The sequence below is a fragment of the Podarcis liolepis genome (genome assembly GCF_965112155.1).
Source record: "Podarcis liolepis genome assembly, chromosome: 1".
Taxonomy (NCBI): Eukaryota; Metazoa; Chordata; class Lepidosauria; order Squamata; family Lacertidae; genus Podarcis; species Podarcis liolepis.
The window spans coordinates 116634301-116651564 of NC_139554.1; the positions used below are offsets into that span (position 1 = coordinate 116634301).

The following is a 17264-nucleotide window of genomic DNA, read 5'->3' on the forward strand; positions in this document are numbered from 1 at the left end:
TATAAGGAAGCTGCATACATATCATACATTTAAACCATGTAGCTTCCCCCAGAGAATCCTGGGAACTGTAGCTTATCTCTCACAGAGCTACAATTCCCAGTACCCTTAACCAACTACAGTTCCTTGGATTATTTGGAGAAAGCGGCACTGTGGTCTAAACCACAGAGCCTAGGGCTTGCCGATCAGAAGGTTGGTGGTTCGAATCCCTGTGATGGGGTGAGCTCCCGTTGCTCGGTCCCTGCTCCTGCCAACCTGGCAGTTCAAAAGCACGTCAAAGTGCAAGTAGATAAATAGGTACCGCTCTGGCGGGAAGGTAAACGGCGTTTCCGTGCGCTGCTCTGGTTCGCCAGAAGGGGCTTAGTCATGCTGGCCACATGACCCGGAAGCTGTCTGCGGACAAACGCCAGCTCCCTCTGCCTATAGAGTGAGATGAGTGCTCAACCCCAGAGTCGTCCGTGACTGGACCTAATGGTCAGGGGTACCTTTACCTTTTATGTGCATTAAATGAATTGAGAAAACGAGAGGTTTCTGAATGGCTGTCCTAGTCTTAGGTACTCTGAAGATCACACTGATTACATTTAAAATTATTTTAAAGCAAACATGCATGGGGCACTTCAGAGTAGACATAAGCAGAACTGTGCTGCTAACCTATTTTGACAACAAACAGAACATCAGATTGGCAGGTCATTTGTTCCTGACTAATAAAAACAATCAACATAAAAAAAAACCTTCCTTCAGTACAGACTAGGCAACATAGATGTCTAATGGAATTTCTTTTAAACACATTTCATATTTCAAACACTGATTCGATAAACGTTATTTCTGTCAATCAAGACTGCGACTGTGCTGGCTTTTAATGGCTAAAGCTAGGCAGATCTGAATAATTCAAATGTTCTATATTATGAAATAATGTGTCTGATTTGAAGGTTATTGTGAACATGACTTTATATATATATATATAGAGAGAGAGAGATATTACATGTGTGATCATGTTTACTGTTTTTAATATATTTCTTCTTTCTAATGCTGTTGTGAAACACACAGACTATCAATGAGGCTAGCCTCAGGACAAAAATATATAATTTTATTTAATAGCAGATATGCAGCACAGGCCATTACCTGTTTAGTCAAAGTAAACCACAGTATTATTTGTATGTCGCCCATCTGACTGGGATTCCCTAGCCACTCTGGGCAGCTCCCAACAGAATATTAAAAACATGATAAACATTAAAAACTTCCCTAAATAGGGCTGCCTTCAGGTGTCTTCTAAAAGTCAAATAGTTGTTTATTTCCTAGACATCTGATGGGAGGGCGTTCCACAGGGCGGGCGCAACTCCCAAAAAGGCCCTCTGCCTGGTTCCCTGTAACCTCACTTCTCAGAGAGGGAACTACCAGACGGTCCTCGGAGCTGGACCTCAGTGTCTGGGCTGAACGATGGGGGTGGAGATACTCCTTCAGGTATACTGGGCCGAGGCCGTTTAGGGCTCTAAAGGTCAGCACCAACACTTTAAACTGTACTTGGAAACATACTGGGAGTCAATGTAGATCATTTAAGACCTTTAATAATATTATTATTATTATTATTATTATTATTATTATTATTATTATTATTATTATTATTATTATTATTACCCTGCCCATCCAGCTGGGATGGTGCATCCACTCTAGGCTGCTTCCAACAGATTAAACCTTCCTTAGAAAGCATACATAGGATTGTGGCTTTCACCTGTTCGTAAAAACTCACATCAGGTGTGCTCTTATGGTTTTCATACTCATAAACTCAGCATGCAGACCAAAGACTACAAAGCAAACGCTCGATTGTATGCATCCTTATTTACGAGCAAGTGCTACAGGTCTCAGTAGGACTTACTTCTTAGTGAATCTGCACAGGAATGAGCTCCAAGTATTCTCAACATATCCGTATAAATGAAACGTTACCAATGTCATTGTGGTACCTTGCTACCTGTGTATAAACCATGTGGCTTTGAGGAGTTGTGCTGCCTTATAATGGAGGGCCATGTTCATACTGAGAATGCCTACTAGTATGACAACATGTTTCCGTAAATACAGATCGGATTGAAATATGATGTTGCACATCTAGGCTGCAATCCTGCCCTGAACTGTGAGCACGCAGTTCCCAGGAAAAACAGCATGACATGCACTTATAACATTTGGGTGCAAAAACCATTGGGCTGGCAATATTTTTAGCAAGGGAGAGACCACCTATTTGGCTCTTGTTATATGCCTGTTTCAAAATGAGGAAATCAACTTGATTTTGATTCTAATGCATCCAGTGACGTTCTCATTTTTTTTAAGTTTTAAGTATATTCTCACTATGCAGAAAGTTTGCTAAATTGAAGCTATTCCATCAAAAGGAAGCGATAGGAAACAGCCTACTGATTTGTTTGAAAGTAGTGCAGCTTGGCAGTATTAAATGCTTGCACACAGAGGTTTTTTTCTTTGAAAAAGATGGAATAAATCTTCTGCCAATTTAACTTAAATCTCAGCAATTTTTCTGATAAGAACTGGATAGGTTGCATGCTTACCTCTTTCTCTATTTTAAGCAACTTCTTCACAGCCACCTCCTTGTCCTGTGATACCCATCGGGCTCGATACACACTCCCGAAACTCCCTCCGCCGCAGTTTTCAAAGAACTGCAAGTCATCAAATTTAATTTGCACAAATGAAGCACCGAGAGACAACATCTCATAATGACAAAATAACCACGGCAAAACCTGCAAGAAAAAAAAGGGAGGGGGACAAAAAAATAATCTCCAGTTATGCTTTCGTTGCCATGGTTCACCTATTCTGAACTTTCCCTTTAATACGATAATGCAAACAAGATACGAATGGTATAAAAAGCGGTGGCACTCACACTGTATATTCCGTCCAGACCCTTGAAGCTATTATCTGTGGATAAACGGCTAAAAAATCCAGCGCATTCTCTGCTATTTTCAGATGCTAGGACCACTGGAAAAGGCTCTGCGTATGTGTGCTCAGTTCCCTTATAGTGACGTACACTGTCAAAAGGAAAGCTCACTTGCAACTGTTAGCTTGCCTAGGAGTTCTGGAATCTGGGGTATGCCATGTATCCATGTCGTGATCACTTCTCGAGAAATATACATAACCTAAGCTCCTGAATATTCTGGCACAACAACAACTTTAGACCTCTCCAGACCAAGAGCTCTGTCTGCAAATGTTCACTAAGGTAGAAGCATTTGTTATATGCGGCAGAGGGAAAAGTTGGCCAAAACACAAGTCTGTTCCAGAAGTGGCTTAGCAAGTGCAGAATAATTTATCTTGCTTGCAATACACAAAAACCCTATGAGTACGTGAAAGCACACTTCTTCTTTCTTATTCTTTTAAAAAAAGAAGAAGAGATATCATATTTCTTGCCAGCGGAACAGAACATTCTTGTTCTAAGTCATGGGGTCTCTTCAAATAATCTTTAATATTATTATCCAGCCTATTGCTGGATCACTTAAGAAGACTGACCCCTGACCAAAAGAAGTTATCAAGCTCAAAAATCCATATATGTCAGGTTCATGTTGAAAGCAAAGTCTAAAAGTAAGCTTTCAGGGGAAACCCAGTGTAACTTAAAAAGCTGGCACAAGCTCACAGCGACTACATTTCTCTGTACATCCAACTTAAGAGATTTTTTATAGTACAAAACAGTGCAAAAATTAGTACAAAAGTAGCACAGCCACATGGGCTCCTGTAGAAATTCTTGCATGATTTTGCACAGAATAAGATGCTCTTGCGAATGCACAACTAACCTTTCAGTCTGAACTGGCCTCACTAGTTGAGAGGGACGCTATGTGTGATCATTTTCTAGACACCAGGAAATCTCCACCAATTCCACACCTGTTCACACACCACTTAACATTAACCTGTGCGGTGCTGCTTAAAATAAATAAAGGTAACAGTTTGGAGAATTAAGTGATACAGTCCTGCCTCGGCCTGTTTCTTGGCGAAGATATATATGTGCATAAGCATTGTATTTTTAATTCAGAGCTTAGTTCTCTGGGGGGGGGGGGAAGAAGTCCGATTGAGAAGCTACTAGTTCTAGATTCAAAATCCTTTTGAGGTTCCATGCCTGCTGCTCGCCAACAAAGTGGACTAGTACCATTATTTCCCTATTACAAAATGGGTAAGGGGACCAGAGTCCAAGTCACAGAGACTTGCAAGAGCTGCAGATAGGAGTTTGCGACTCAAGTGAAGTTTCCAACTAGTGACTTGCAATGCAATTGAGTACTTACCATGTTTGGTGTTTTGTATTAGCAAATAAAATGCTACCCTATCCTATGTAAGGATCTGTGAAACCTCATTGCAAATACTTAGGCACATGTCTAAGTTTAACTATACAAGTATCAAAGACAATGGATATTAGAGACAATTGAATTTCCCTTACGTATGTACACTCACACTACGGTTGCGTAAGTGCGCACGACGTTCAATTTCAGTTGACTCATCTTCAGTTGAACCCAATCCCAACCCTAGCAATAAGCTCATAGATCAGATGAAAAGAGGAAATGGAGCAAAATGTAACCAGCATATTGATGGCATATGCAAAACACGTGATTGTGCAAGCTCCCATGGCTCCATATATAGACTAGAATAAGGGTAAGGATAAAATGGACCCAGCCAGGAAGTAATGCAATCACTAAAATAGGAATGCCACAATATTACCTACTAAGTCTCACAGTGGCAACAAGGGAAGAGCCACAGCTCAGTGATAGAACATTTGCTTTGCATGCAGAATATCTGAGGCTCAGGTCCCAGAATCTGCAGGTAAGACTCTCTCTGATAGTAGAGGCTGAACAAAGCCATCATGGCTACTAGCTGTTGATAGCATTATCTTCCATACATTTTTGTCTGATTCTTGTTTAAACTCATCCAAGTTGGTAGCCATCACTTCCTCAGTCACTCCCATCCTACAAAACCTAGGTCATGCACTGAGATCTGCCCTGTTTTCTGCTGATGCAAAGAATTCACGAAGCTTCACTGCAGTCTCTTTCTCCACATTTGAACTCCCTCGTCATCCTGGATCAGCACCAAAACTGGTCTAATTAATTATGGGCTGAAAACCCTCAACTATGCATTTGCAAGGGGGTCAGAACCAGATGACCCACAGGGGGCCTTCAAACTTTATGATCCTGTGATTTATTGTTCAGTGACAAATCTGAAAATGCAGACATTATAGGTGGGGCCAAACTCCCATCTCCATTTCTAAGCTCATTTGGAATTAATGTTTCGCTGGAATCAAGGAAGGCTGCTTCCAAGATTAAAGTGTTTAGAATAAACACTTCCATCTCTTCAAATGCAAGTATTTCACTTATCTATTCCAAGAGCTAGTTACTTCCACCTTACATCTCTCTAAGCTACATCTTCTGTGGCAATTTTCACGAGGAAGAAGGAGACAACATCCTGAACCTCTCCAGTGTTCCATGGTCCTGTCATTTGCCGAAATACAATTGGGAACTCCTAGCTACTATTGTCTGAGAACCATGGGGAAGGTTATGGAGATTGGCTTTGTTGTCTGCAGCAGATTAGTAACACATGATGTGCATTTGAAGGAATGGTTCTGTCATTATCCATCATATAAAGACATTTCTAAAGTATCCATCACCTTATGAAAAGGACGTGCTTTGTTTTGGCAAGGTGACAGCTGCTTTATAAATGTCTCTATAGGATGGATTGAACTTCAATTTTGATCTAAATAAGTTAATGTGGCCCGAGACTTTTTATTTAAAAATACCCCCAAACACTGCAAGATGTGAGCTTATGTTCTGTGGATTTGTTGAGAGTGATAGGTGAGTTTTTCACTTCCTGACAATTATTATTTTTATAGCTTAGAAAATATTGTCTTCCGCACCATGGAGAAAAGAATCCGAGACCTTTTGTTGCATTTTGTATTTCAATTTTAATGCCCAGCAGTCTATTGTCATGTGCGCTTTGTATATCCAACTCTTTTAACAACAGCACGTCCAGTTCAATATAGTTAAATAGATACTCAGTGGGTTCCTGTTATCTGATAGCTTGCCTTTATACCTACTCTAACTATAGGTTTCACTTGCTCTAAAGTAAGAATAAGCCAGCATAGGAAAGAGGAAACCCTTTGCACATTATAGTATAGCGGCAGGCTAAAGAGTTCCTTTTCTCCCTTTGGAAAGCTAAAGTTTGGCTCCTGGCTTCCTTAAAATATTATTTGCAGGGGGAGAAATACTGTTTTAAGATCTTAACCTTCAACAGAGATAGGAGCCACACTCCAGGTTTGTAGAGAGTGACTCATTTAGTTGTTGGTATATGGTTAATAAAAATTGTCACCTGGTAATTATGCAGTGAAGCTTTATTAATTCTGTTCTTTTTTTCAATCTAGCACACAAAAGGGATTCGCTTTGCTACATTCTATGGGCTGGCTGGGCTTGGGAAAAAGCTGATTGCCTTTAAAAAGTAATGACTGCCTCTAGGTAATAAAGGAGGCAAGTTTTTATTACTTAAAAAAACACATTTTCTCTCTGCATAAGACCTACCGTATCTATGTGTCACAACTGATGTTTGTTCATTAAAAAAAAAACTATTGCCAGGTGGTAAATTTTGTGGGCTTCTTTGCAAAGCTGAACTTGAACTCTGGAGATGTGTGCCATTTTCCCCCTTCCAATGAAATCTATTGTTCAGTGTCAGGAAATCCTGTATGCTGTGGTTGCCACTCTATTGGGACTCCAGCTCCCATCATCCCAAGCCAGCATGGCCAAGGGGCAGGGATGATGGGAGCTGTTGTTAGGCTACTTCTGGAAGGCCAAAGTTCCCCCATCCCTGCAATAAAAGGATCCCAGTGCTTCCTTAAGAGGTTTATCTGAAATGGAAGGGAAAATTGCAACGGCAGCCAAAAATCCAATGGAACAAGAATTCACATTTTATGCATGCTTATGATTTCATAACACAATTATGTTATAACTGTATTGTCACAGATTATTGCAGTTGAATATATTATGCTTGCCACTACGGCTCACAGAAGCCTCTTTCTGCACCCTTAATACTTATGGTGAATGTGAGCAGAAGGTGCTGTTTTCCCTGGCAATAGTGAATCTACATTCAGAAGGGCATTATGAACATTGATCATGGTCTATGCTACTATCCTGATCCATCTTCTATTTAGAGGGATGACGAACTGTGCACATAAATGCCTAACCCAGCAAATGGTCAAGTTAATGAAGGAGATTGTGCATAGCCCCAGTCAGAAAATCAGCAGAACCTCCCTCTTCTGCTCAGTCCTCTGCTGATTTTCTGACTAGATCTAGTCACAAATTGCAGTTTGGATCACAGGTTAAGGCTTTTAGGCTGAAATTCTGAGCAGGGAGTAAGTCCCACTGAGCTCAATGGGGTCATTTTTGAGCAGGCGTGTATTGGATTGTCCTTTTGCGCAGGGGCGGAGGAAGGGGGTGCGGTGGGGGCAGGCCGCCCCAGGTGTCACCACTGAGGGGGTGACAAAATGGCAGGCAGCACTCACCGCGGGGCCTGCAGTGTGCCCGTGGGAGAGACACAGTGGTTGGGCGCCCACAGGCTCTGCGCTTCACCAAACGGTCCGCCTGCTGCCTCCCCCTCAGCTGTAGGGTAACTGAGTGGGAGGAGGCAGGCAGACTCCTCGGAGGCCCCATGGAGCGGCCTGCCCCAGTTGGCTCCACCCCACGGCGCAAGACACACGTGCCCAATCAGCTTGCTCCACCGCTGTTTTCAGGTTGCTTACTTTCTTATGTTCCTGACATTTTTTGATTAACAATTTATTTACTTTTTTTAACTGGGCTTTATTATCACTGTATTTTACCTTAAGCATAACTAAGATGGGCAAATGGGTAAAAATTGTTTTTAAAAAAATACAGCAGCCACAGCTGGTATGGAAAAATCCAGTTTCCTTCTTTGCCAAAGCTTTCAGGCCTATGAAACCCTACATGGCTTGGAGCCATCCGGTATTGAGTAAAGGAGCACAGCTTCAACCAGTCGTCGTCGTCCCCGCCCCCAGCAGTTATTCCAAAGGAGAAAGGTCTTCTTCAGCTGGAACTCACCAGAACTCAGTTCTGGCACCTCTCTGGTGGGTGCCATTGCCATTATAAGAGAACAAGGGAGGTGTTCCTGGTGAACTCTGCCACCTCTTTTTCTAGAAAAATAGTGCTGTAGAAATTGTTTCCCATAAAGGCCCACCGAAGCCTGTTGTTGTTGCCAGTTCAGGAGTAAGGGGGAAACTGAACATTTGGCTAGCTGCCTTTTGAGGTGGTTTCAAGGTGGGTGCAATTGTCAGTGTTCTTTAAGGCGCTGTTCTGAAATGAACGCAGGGAGGAGGCTGAGGCTGCTATGTCCCCCCAAAATAAGTGTCAGCCATACTTCGAATTCGGTAACTACAGTAAGCTATCACATGATGATCACTGCTCATCCCAATTTCAGTTCAAACTCATTTTGCCATAAACTGACATTGGTTTTTTACACCCATGCCTTGAAACATATTGAAGCTCTGACTTTTGTAAACAGACACAAGATATTGTATTTCCAATTTCATTTTCTTCCTCACTTTAGAGTTGCACTTTTTGGCTTAGCACCCCTTACTTTTAACTAAATCCAAGCCAAGTTGTAGGCAGTGCAAGCCTAAGCAAGCTTACTCAGAAGTAAGCCCCTCTAAGTTCAGTGGGACTTACTCTCTAGTAAATAAGTTGCAGTGTGGCATCTTTAATTTACCATTTCACAGTCAATTTGGTGACTGTAAATGACAAGCTTGCTAAATGTAAGACATCATATCCCAATATATCACTGTGTGTCTGCAAACTGTAAAAATCATGTATTTTAACAGAGTGCCACATCCATGACATTACATGCACACACAACTGACTATCATAATAATATTAACTCATTTGGAATTGGACCATTTAGTCACCCAATTCTCCAGGTATCCAATAATTAAATTCTCCTATTTCTAGCTTAGATCTTTAAAATAAAAAGTGATTAAGCCAAAACACTTAACGCAGCTTAAGTGATTCCTTTGGAAAGGCATTGTGCCAATGTATTGCCAATAAAGTAGTAACTACATTTGTGCTAGCTTAAAACATACAGCAGAACGTGCCAAGTTTCCTTATTTGGGAAAGAAAACACACAGTTCCATGGCTTTCGAGGACTTTGGCCATCCATTTTTAGATTCACGATTTCGTATCCCTATACTGCAATTCATCTCTTGGGATTTCAAATGCGGCCCCATTCCAAGCACCCTGAAACAAAATGAACTCACTATTCCTCTAAGTGGTGGAAAGGAATCTATGCAGTATAATGGTGCTAATATGCTACAAAAGGCACAATAAAGCCTGGCTTTCTTAGCTAACACAGCTCTGTTTCAGCCGAAGCAAATCTAAGAACACATATTAGGACTGGCCATCTTTTCCTTCCTCTCCTGCTCATTTCCCCACCCTCAACCCCAGGCATGGATCCTGCTACCTTCGGCAGCTGCTCAAGAGCAGAGATAGGTAAGTGAATCTCTTGCTGCTAATGACTCTACAAGCAAAAAAACAAAAGTTTAACCAGCCAATTCTCATGTTGTAAAGCAACCTGCTGCAGGCACAAGCGCCTTACCAGAAAGAAAAAAAGAAAACAACGTATTACAAATTTTCTCTCCGGTTTTCCCGAAAGCTTCAGTTACCAAAAAAACCCCAAAATGATGCTGATCAGCTAAGAATGACAGAAGCAACACTAATGCTGCAATCTGGGAGCAAGCCTCCTTAAAATCAGTAGTAATCAGTTCTGAGTAGGGGTGTATAGGAGTGTACAGTAACACATGAAATGAGGACTGATAATGTTTCGTTTGGGTGTGCAAGGATTCAAGGCATAGCTGTCAACTTTTCCCTTTTCTTGCAAGGAATCCTATTTGGAATAAGGGAATTTCCCTTTAAAAAAGGGAAACGTTGACAGCTGTGATGCAAGAGGGGGTTACTCTTTCGTTGCCAAGTTTTAAGCAGAAGGGATGCGCTGATACCAACAGCAGTTATGGTGGTTAAGAGAGCATGGTATGGGTGCCTCCAGACGTCAGTATTTTGCAGGAGGGAGCACTGTTCGAAATTAACCAGGGGCCAGGCGCATTTTGCACCTGGCTTTTGACCACTTGTGACCAAGTGAAGATGTCTGGGTGCCTTCACACACTAATACCCCATCTTGTTGAATTCTACCAGTCATATTTTACCTGCACAATTGGAATGAATTTCTGTGCAGCCAGAGCCAGAGCAGTCACCATTAAGAGGTCGGAATAGGCCAATATATATGTGGACTGCCCCTGGATCAAGTGACTTTTCTTCTTTAAGTTCTCAAAGCTCTTAACCTAGTTCAAGGTTGTCGTCTGAACTAGCCAGATGTTTAACTGATAATCAACCACAGTCCATCATTTGAAAAATGGCAACTTTAACCTTGGTTTAAGGCAGGGTAGGTAACCTAAGGCCCATGGGTCGGATGCAGGCCAATCGCCTTCGCGGACGGTCCAGGATTCAGCATGTTTTTACATGAGTAGAATGTGTGCTTTTATTTAAAATGCATCTCTGGGTTATTTGTGGGGCCTGCCTGGTGTTTTTACATGAGTAGAATGTGTGCTTTTATTTAAAATGCATCTCTGGGTTATTTGTGGGGCATAGGAATTCATTCTTTCTTTTTTCAAAATATAGTCCAGCCCACCACATGGTCTGAGGGACGGTGGACCGGCCCACGGCTGAAAAAGGTTGCTGACCCCTGGTTAAGGAGCCATTTGACACCTAGCTTATATATCCGAGTTTCTAACACGGGGAGGGAGTCAAGTGCCTACCAGAACTTTAGGATTTGCCCTAACGTAACAAATCCAGGTGTTTTGGGGTTTTTTTTTAAATGGACTTTCAGCAGTTTGGAAAGCAACAGGGAAACCCAATGTAAAGTGTGAAGTGAACAAACGTTTAACAGGAAGCTGTGAAAACACTCTACAAGCAACTTGGGATGAACGCTTGTTATCGTATAACCACCCCGTAAACGAATCAGAACAAACGCTCAATAAGCATAGGATAACATCTAACCTCTGCAGCACACACTTTCTGCCCGCAAATCAGAATGCTCAAAAAATGGGTTGCCTGCAGCAGCCCCTATGACCTGCAAATGCTGTACCCTTCCACACTGTCTCAGTCCCTCGCCTATAATAGGGGGAATGGATCTTTGCAATTCAAAGAGTTTCACTGACACTCTCATGAAGCTTTAGGAATCACATGAAGGCCCAGACATTTTAACAAGAACAGGGACTATATACGATTTTTATAATGAATAGTGTTTTTTAAAAAAAAATGAATGCAATTTTAAAATGCCATTTTAGCCGTGCTGCGTGCTGCTACTGCAATTTTACAGTTTTTGAGTAGGCAACTTTAAAATGTTTGAGGTTTGTTTATTATTTTCATATTTCTGCTCTTAGGAATTTTGTTTTAAATTTAAATTAATCAAATTGAAAAGCAGGCTATAAATACTCAGAACCATATCTATTCATGTTTATTCTGAGCATAAGAGTTACCGAATTATCTGAAACATTTAAGCCCTTGGGGAAAAACACTACATGAATATTAAAAGTATGCAGTCCATATGTACATGTCTCAAAGAATATAGATAAGTCCAATAAATGTGTGAGGTATGAATGATTCAAAATTATTTTAGCTGTTCCAAGTTTTAGCTTAAAGCAAGTATGAGTAGCTTCCTTATTCTTGGAAAATACTATAATCTCTGGCCAGTAGTCCACAGATCTGAGGGAGGCACAGGTAGGTGCTAGGCCAAAAAACTATTCTGCGTTTCTTCCAACCATTGTTCAGCAGTTTAGGAGAACGGAAATTGTATCCAAAAATGACCAAAGGGCACAGTAAATTTGGGTGAAATCCTGATGTGAGCGTCCTTATATTCTAGAAGTCATTTTTCCAGTGGTCTGCCATCTGCAGCCTCTTTGGGTGCCTGTGTTTCTTCTTAAAAAACAAAACCATGACATCCTCAGCTAAACTTTCTTGCAAACAAGGTGGGGTGACTGCCTACTATGTACCTGGCAGTTGTGCCTCAAAAAAAGAAGTTTTTAAAACTACTTTTAAATCAACAAGGTGGAAATAGTTCTTTAAAAAGAAAGCTAACAGGAAGGGCTTCCCTTAAACACAAAATCAACAAGTACACCAATCCCGGGTTTCTATCCAACATAGCGCTGTGTAACTGTCATGAATGTTGCCAAATTAACACATATTTGGTGGGAATGCGCCAAGTCTTGAGCTTGTTTGGTTATATAAATTAGAAACAGCCCCAAAGCAGAAGCACAATTGAAGGGGTCCGCAACACCCCCAGTCATTTTGTCAGAAATGGCAATGAACATGACTTTTTAAAACAAGTTGTGTCCTTTCACCCCAGAGAGATCATTAGACAAGCAACAACCAGCAGACACAGAATTAATTGTTGACAAGTAAGATTAGCATTGGTGCTATCAAAAATAGATAAGAGTCATGACACACTGGCCAAGGAGACCTGTTTGCCAGCGATAATGCCAATTTCCGCTCCAAGTGGCTTCCAGAACTTGTGTACATAGTTACATCCCCATCACATATGGCAGTATGTTCCTAGTCGTACTTTACAACCCTGCAGGCACAAGAGGGAACCAGATCTTACAATATGAGCTAGCCGGACCAGGGTAAAAAAAAACGGTGGTTGACCACCTTCAGAGAAGTATCCCTAAAGTCAGCAGACATGGACCTAAAGGGACAAATCTTGGAGGTTTAAGATCTGGTCCATGCATGTGGCTTTTTTCTGGTCAGTAGTGCAAGCAGGTGGGGGGAGGCTGCAGAGAAACGCTTTGTGAAGAGAAACACACCAGCAACAGGCGCCTCACAATAATTACCATAGGTCAAGCGCACCCAATGAAATTCTCAGGAGCCTTAAGGAAGAGACAGAGAAACTGTGTGTATGTATTTAAAAAGGTTTTAGCCCACCACTAGGCCCAGTCATCAAGGGACGCGGGAGGCGCTGTGGGTTAAACCACAGAGCCTAGGACTTGCCGATCAGAAGGTCGGCGGTTCAAATCCCCGCGACGGGGTGAGCTCCCGTTGCTCGGTCCCTGCTCCTGCCAACCTAGCAGTTCAAAAGCACCTCAAAGTGCAAGTAGATAAATAGGTACCGCTCCAGCGGGAAGGTAAACGGCGTTTCCGTGCGCTGCTCTGGTTCGCCAGAAGCGGCTTCGTCATGCTGGCCACATGACCCGGAAGCTGTACGCCGGCTCCCTCGGCCAATAAAGCGAGATGAGCGCCACAACCCCAGAGTCGGCCACGACTGGACCTAATGGTCAGGGGTCCCTTTACCCTTTACCTAGGCCCAGCCATCAGCACTCTCAGGCAGCTGCAAAGGGCCTGAACCCCAGTAACCAGGCCCACTGGTACTGATGCAAGCCCTGAAGCCTGGAGGTGGCAGCAGCAGTAGAAAGCAGCCATTTTAATTTCCCACTAGTGCCCTGACATGCCATGGCTCCCTTTGTGGCTATAACCAATGCCCTCTTACATAGACCACTTGCATTTCCATGTTAACAGCTCTTTCGTGTTTTGTTTACGTAGTGATCCCACCTAGGACCAAGTCCATGAGGGTACCATCACCTAAAACCCGGTAGGCTTTACTTCCAAATAAACCTGTCAAGTATCAGGCTGTCAAAATTTCAGGATCTATTATCAGGGCTTTTCCCCCCAGATGGAACTTGCAGGAACTCAGTTCTGGCATCTCTCAGGTGGGCCATTGCCATTCTAAGAGAACAGGTGAGTTCCGGCACCTCTTTTTCTAGAAAAACAGTACTGCACACTTTGTTAATTTTGGGGGCATTCTGTTGCTTAAAAGGCCAGAATGCATTCTTTACACACACTGTCAAAAGTAGCGGTGGTGGGAAATATTGCTTAGCAAACTTTGGGGAGTACACAGGGCAAGGGGGAGTCCCCAAACCAGAGCTAAATACCCAAGTTTTTCCTTGCTCGCTTGCCTTTTTTGTTTCTCGACTGGTGCCACTCGAGCTGCTGCTGCTGCTGCTGCTGCTGCTGCTGCAAACTTTCGACATCCCTACGGGACTAGAAACCCAAAACGAGTCTAACGATTTCCTGCGAGATTACCCGCCAGGATGAGGAATGCCCGAAACCCAGAAGATGACAGGTGGCTTGAATCATCCCTGCGCCCATTCCCAGGGCGGCGCTGCACAGGTATGCGCAATCCTGAAACCCGGGCGGCAGCGGCGGAAGGGCCTGCGGAAGCTGCCCTTCTCCAAACTTCCCAGCAAGTTGCAAGCTACTTTTTTTTTAAAGAGAGGAAAGGCGTGTGTGCCACCAAAGCGGGAACAGGAGAGGGTGTGCGCGCGTGTCCGAGCTAAACGCAGAGAGGCGCTGCCAAGAGCAGGAAATGATCCTTTCAACTTGCTGAGAAACTTACATAAATCCTCTTGGCAGGCAAAGGGGGCTGCGCAAGCGAGACTGCAGTGATCCCTCCAAGCGCCTGAGGGGGGGGGGAAGAGGACTCTCTTTTCTCCCCCCCCCGGCCGCCCAGACCCCATATTGCGCAAAGTGGTTTCTTCTCCCGTTCCAAAAGCGCAAAGCCTCGGCGGGGTCGCTCGCCTTTTGGCGCTCAACTGTGCCAAGTGCGCGCCGCCTCCTAACCCCCGAGGCAAACCAAGCGAGGAGCGCGCTCGCTCGCTCGCTCGCGCCCGCCATGTCAGCTCCAGACATTCTTGGGGGGACGCGCGTTCACGCGCCGCCACCCCCCACCTCCTTTCCCACCCAGTCAGGAGAAACACCCGGGCTTCTTTCTCCTCCGGCGAAATCTCCACCCACCACAACGCCGAGCCCGCCAGGCTTTGCAGCAGAGCGCGCTTCCCCTTACCTTCCCGGAGGGACCCGCCGAAGAGGGAAGCGGCCAACTTGTCCCGAGCAACTCCGCTTTCACCCCGCGGGACCTCGGCTTGCTCCCGTGGGCGCGCGCGTGAGCGTGTGAGTGCGAGTGTGCGTGCCCCGGCTCTCCCACGCTTCCGGTTAATGTCACAAGGAGTCACACCACAACCCAGCCTTCCCAAGTACCTTACGAGCTTGCAAGAACAGCACCACCCCGCGCCCGGCCAGGCTAGGAGCCGAGGGGCAAAGCACGGCCCGCCCACTTGGCGGCTGGCTCCCAGGCAGCTGCGGAGTTTCCCCACATCACTGGGGAGTCGAGGGCGACGTTAATCCCTCGCGCTCTTTCCCGTCCCCAGCACACCGACCGGGGGTGGGGGTGGGGGGTGGATAAAAGATACTCGAGAGAGCCAACTTTATATTTAGCCTAACTAAGCCCCTGTCAAATTCGAAGGCAAGAGCCCAACAGAATAGAATAAACTGCATTTCTCCTCAGAAATGTTTAAATGTCCTGTTCCGGCCTCGTTTGCAAATCAATTCAAGCCTAACTTACTGTTTTATAAGTATTGCTGAGGCGAGGTCATTTGTGTTTAGAAAAAACGCTTTCCCAAGATTTCCTGGCAAATGGCACCAGCTTTGCTTCTTATTCAAACATCAACAGTTACACACACACACAAAAATATCTGCGAGAGAACCTATATTTGATATAAGGAGACTTGCACATTGCCACGGTGTGGCTATAAACTCCCCGGTTGCTCCAATCGCGTGCCTTTTTAGAACTTGTGCTTTTGGATTCGACAAAAGTTAGAAGGGAGACATGAACATATTTCTGTTACATACTTTAATCTAAGGGCCAAACTTCTGGTTGCACTATTTGGTCTCCTAAAGACGACACAAAATAACTGGTCACTCTTCTTTTGAAAGAAAAAGCACCCATGCAACCTTCAGTCTGAATGTGCTCTCAGTTCAGGTCTACTGAGAAACAACACACACAAGCTGTTATTTGCCCCCAAATATGCCGTCTTAAAATACAACTGTGTAATACGGAGCTACAACATAAAAACCACCACCAAAGTAGCATCATTTTTTCCCTCCTACTCTTAATGTAATAATTAAGGTTGGGGTGTAACTCACAGAACTTGAATCACCACATGACATGCCTACCCAGAAGCAGACAGAAATTGTTGGCTTTGATTTGGTTTGTCAGTGTTTCTCAGGTGTTTTCAATGTGGGGGTGGGGGGGCATGTCTAGAAGAGATCCACTCATTTGTGTGCAGGCAGCAAAGGTGGGCAACCTGTGGTTCTTGGCCTAATTATTATCATTATTATTATTTATTAACTTTGTATACAGCCCTATACCCGCAGATCTCAGAGCGGTTCACAACATAAGGTCATGCGACTCTTAAATTAATGCAAGTGGCAAGGAGGGGAAAGGCAACAGCAGAGAGATTTCAGCTGAAGGAGTGCTATTTTTAATGCAAATAAGTTTTATAGGGAATTCTTAATTTCATCTACTGCGCCCGCCCCTTGGTGCTGATGTAGTATATGTTGCTGTTGTTAATTCTGCTGCCTGGTCTTTGACCGCAATAAAAGACTGATTGATTGAACAGCAGAGAGTCAGAGAAAGGGATGGTGCAAAGACAGATAAAAGACAGTCTTTTCGTTCTGCCCCTGGCCATCGTTGACTTTGGACCCAGACTCCTACCGGCCTGTGTTGCCTGACCAAGTGAATGTGGTAGCCCTAAACTGCCTGCTGCTGCTGCATGCAAGGATTTGTGGACTGAGGTGCTGAACAAAGCCAACAATTGTAAGAGAAGAATAACAGTGACCGTATCCCTGGATCACCTGTCACTTCTTGGAACTTTGTGCTTGGCCTTGAGGTCACTAGGTCTGCTCCACAGCTTTGAGTACCAGTCATGTATGGAGAAGCTTCTTCTTGTTGTTGTTTAGTCATTTAGTTGTGTCCAACTCTTCGTGACCCCATGGACCAGAGTCTTCCACTGCTTCCCGCGGTTTGGTCAAACTCATGTTTGTTGCTTCGAGAACACTGTCCAACCATCTCGTCCTCTGTCGTCCCCTTCTCGTTGTGCCCTCCATCTTTCCCAACATCAGGGTCTTTTCCAGGGAGTCTTCTCTTCTCATGAGGTGGCCAAAGTATCGGAGCCTCAGCTTCAGGATCTGTCCTTCCAGTGAGCACTCAGGGCTGATTTCCTTAAGAATGGATAGGTTTGATCTTCTTGCAATCCATGGGACTCTCAAGAGTCTCCTCCAGCACCATAATTCAAAAGCATCAATTCTTCGGCGATCAGCCTTCTTTATGGTCCAGCTCTCACTTCCATACATCACTACCGGGAAAAC

General features: G+C 44.0%; 1 protein-coding gene across 17 annotated transcripts in view; it reads right to left on the minus strand.

Moving 5' to 3' along the window:
* Window positions 1-15268, minus strand: part of MAP3K20 (mitogen-activated protein kinase kinase kinase 20) — an 80997-nt gene extending 65729 nt beyond the window's left edge. For 7 of the 17 annotated variants that reach the window (XR_014518065.1, XR_014518066.1, XR_014518067.1 and 4 more), the window contains exons 1-2: window positions 2876-3034; window positions 2547-2735 (exon numbers count right to left, since the gene is read on the minus strand). Coding sequence is in view for 4 of the 17 variants with exons in the window: in XM_083469193.1 (XP_083325319.1) it covers window positions 2547-2705 (159 nt within the window). In the remaining 13 variants the exon portion in view is untranslated. Of the gene's footprint in view, window positions 1-2546; window positions 2736-2875; window positions 3043-14901 lie in introns of those variants that run through there. The other 10 variants (XR_014518057.1, XR_014518058.1, XR_014518059.1 and 7 more) reach the window with 4 other exon arrangements.
* Between the last annotated feature and the right edge of the window lie 1996 nt (window positions 15269-17264).